This window comes from Chrysochloris asiatica, unplaced genomic scaffold, assembly GCF_000296735.1.
Source record: "Chrysochloris asiatica unplaced genomic scaffold, ChrAsi1.0 scaffold00494, whole genome shotgun sequence".
Lineage (NCBI taxonomy): Eukaryota > Metazoa > Chordata > Mammalia > Afrosoricida > Chrysochloridae > Chrysochloris > Chrysochloris asiatica.
Window position 1 is genome coordinate 541,487 of NW_006409012.1, and position 3,375 is coordinate 544,861.

General features: G+C 39.7%; 1 protein-coding gene across 1 annotated transcript in view; it reads right to left on the minus strand.

Annotated features, from left to right (window-relative positions):
* Nucleotides 1–647: 647 nt before the first annotated feature.
* Nucleotides 648–3,375, minus strand: part of VPS36 (vacuolar protein sorting 36 homolog (S. cerevisiae)) — a 96,930-nt gene continuing 94,202 nt past the window's right edge. The window contains exons 12-13 of the mRNA XM_006877428.1: nt 835–911; nt 648–741 (exon numbers count right to left, since the gene is read on the minus strand). Coding sequence (XP_006877490.1) covers nt 648–741; nt 835–911 — 171 coding nt within the window. The remainder of the gene's footprint in view (nt 742–834; nt 912–3,375) is intronic.

The window sequence follows — 3,375 nt, forward strand, 5'->3', positions numbered from 1 at the left end:
GTCCACAGCATTTTTTAAACAAATGACATAGTTTCATTCTCTAAATGCCAGCCATGAAATCATCTCTTTAAAACAAGAAATAAGTCATATTATGCATACATAAATCAAATAAAATTCTCTCCTCTTAAACAATACTTTATTTGGTCTGTTGAAAGGAGAAGTCTGAAGCCACATTATACAATCTAATATGCTATCCTAATCTCGTATAACTGCTTCTTCATAAAGACCCCAAAATGGGAACATTAGACACAGAGAAAAACCTCAGTTACAACTCCAGGAGTTTTAGTCACATCAGAGTAATTCCCTAACCTATCCAAATACGCAGCTTCTCTTTTTCTTCCCCCATGAGCCGAAATCCCTTCTTTGAAAATGGTTAGATTTAAGAATCAAGTTAAAATCCACCAAATTTCAAATTCTAAACAACATGATTTTAAATTCACACTGGCATTCATTTTTCTGAGTTTGCCTATACTTATACTAAATAGATTTCTTGGATTATAATGTTTAGGAAGATAATAAAAGTTTTATATTACACAGCAAAATTCCCATAAATTCTCAGTTTGTAAGGGCTTATCTCTTAGTTGAATACCATACAGCCTCTATCTGATGCAAGTATATAGATAAAAAGTATTCTAGATACAAAATCCTTAGCTCTGTGTCATAAATAAATTTGGATAAAATCGCAAGCCTTCCACTGAGTCGTCTCGGCAAAGATGACCCATCTTCTCAGCAAGAAGCAATCTAGGAACAAAGGGGGGTAAAAAAAACATAACAATTATTTGTCCAGTCAGAAATATAAACCTAAGTGGCAATAAAGCACAAGGTCCTAGTTACCTTTCTTTGGCAAGAAGGACAGACATTCCCACAAGCTTGGCAAATTCTTCTGATGTTAAGGATCCCTTTTCTGAAACCTAATAGGACAAACAGCAGAAAAATAGGATAATTTAGGATAGATATGTGGATACTACCTTTGGGAATGTCTACCAGTATACTTAGGAAATTATTTTCTGTTGTTTCTACTGAAATCTAAATATTCACTATAGAGCTCAATCTTCTTCACTAATGTTTTGTTGTTAAGTGCCATCGAGTCGTTTCCGACCCATAGCGACCCTGTACAGGGTTTCTGAGGCTATAAATCTTTACGGGAGCAGAATGCCTCATCTTTCTCCCGCAGAACAGCTGGTAGTTTCGAACTGCTGGCCTTAAGGTTCGCAGCCCGATTCGTAACCACTACGCTACCAGAGCTCCTTCACTAATGTTTAATTCTATAAAATTCCTTCACTAATGTTTAATTCTATAAAATTTGAAAGACTCAGAAGAAAGATTACTGTATTTTTTCTAAGCATAGTAAAACATCAAGATAAAATCCACTATACACAAGTTGCCATCGAGTCAATTCCAAGTCATTGAGACCCTGTAAGACAGAGTAGTACTGCCCCAGTGGGTTTCCAAGGCTGTGACTCCTCACAGAAGCTCACAAGCAGACTGTAACGTCTTTCTCCCATGGAGAGCTGCTGGGCTCCAACCACCATGCTTTCAGGTAGCAGTCAAGCGCTTTAACCACACATCACCAGAACTCCTAACATGCACTATACTCGAGTTTGAAACAGAGCCCTGGTAGCACAATTGTTAAGCGCTTGGCTGCTACCTAAAAGGTCAGTGATTTGACCACCAGCGGCTCCCTGAGGAAAAAGAACTGGTGATCTGCTCCTGTAGGCATTACACCCTAAGAAGCCCTACAGAGAAACCCTACTCTGTCACGTGTGGTTGCTATGCATCACAAATCAATGTACAAATTCATCTTAAAAAGAACTATCCTATAGCTGAAAAGGAACACATAATAAATTCCAATCAAGGGCATATAATATGCTCCAGTGAAGGATTAGCTTAAATTAAGCAGTCAAAATAGCTAAAATCCTTCGGTGTTAATCTAGCTTAAGATAAAATGTAGTAGACTTCTTGTTGTAATAAGTACTGCCAAGTCGGTTCTGACTCATAGTGACCCTATATAGAGTTTCTAAGGCTGGAAATCTGTGCAGAAAAAGAAAGCCTCATCTTTCTCACAAGGAGCAGTGAAACCGCCGACCTTGTAGTTCACAGTCCAGTGCTTATCCTAGAGCTCTACCATGCTCCCAGAAGTATAATAAATGTGAATTATTCAAATGACACAGGCTCACCATAGAGACTATGAAGGCAATAATATTTCTAGTATCCTAAGGAGCATTAAGGAGCTCTGGTAGCGTAGTGGTTACGAATCAGGCTGAGAACCGCAAGGTCAGCAGTTTGAAACTACCAGCTGTTCCGTGGGAGAAAGAGGAGGCTTTCTGCTCCCATAAAGATTTACAGCCTCGGAAACCCTGTACAGGGCCACTATGAGTCAGAACCGACTCCACGGCACATAACAACAACAAACGAGCATTATCGGAAGTCTGGTTAAGTTTTATAAACAATTATTTCATAAAACACCTGGTGATGCTTTATAATGTTTATGTAATGTTAGTGAAAGAGAAAGTTCAATTATGTGTAATATCGAGTCAAAAACCTGTTTTCAACGTTAAGCTTCATGAAATTTAACTAATTCTAATTCTCCTTATTTATCACATTATAAGATGCTCTGGTGTGGTAATGTAGGATAAGGACTGGACTACTAACCACAATGGCAGTGGGTTAAACCCACCAGCCACTCCTTGGAAACTTTATGCAGAGTCACTAAGAGTCAGACCCAACTTCACAGCACTTACCAACAACAAATAACATTAAAGAGGATGGCGCAGGACCAGACAATGTTTCATTCTATTTTATTCAAGGAGAGTCAGAGCCAAGTTTAGGGCTACTAATAACAGGAGTGTCAATAAGTGCAAGTTTCAAAAGAGCTTCTTTCCTACCCTCTGGAAGTATGGATTTACTTGTTTGTGTGTATAGATATATATATGGGGGGGAAGGGGGGGCGGGAGCGACCCTGTATAGGGTTTCCAAGGCTGTAAACCTTTACAGAAACAGAAAGCCCTATCTTTCTCCTGTGGAGTGACTGGTAGATTTGAACTGCTGACCTTGCAGTTAGCAGCCCAGCTCTTCATCTACTACGCTACCAGAGATTAAGATACACACACATACATGTATATTCTGGAGAGGGCAGGAGTAAGAAGTTAAGGTTAGGGTCGCTGCTACTGTTGTGCAGTATCAAGTCAGTTCTGACTCATAGCGACCCTGTATAGGGTTTCCGAGAGCTGCTAGTGTGTTTGAACCGCCGACCTTGCAGTTAACAATCCAGTGCTTATACTATAGTACCACACCAGGGCTTGAGTTAGGATTAAGGTCGTGGCTAGGTCTAAACCAGACCTAGGGTTATGGTTAGTGCCAGGGTTAGGGGCTGGA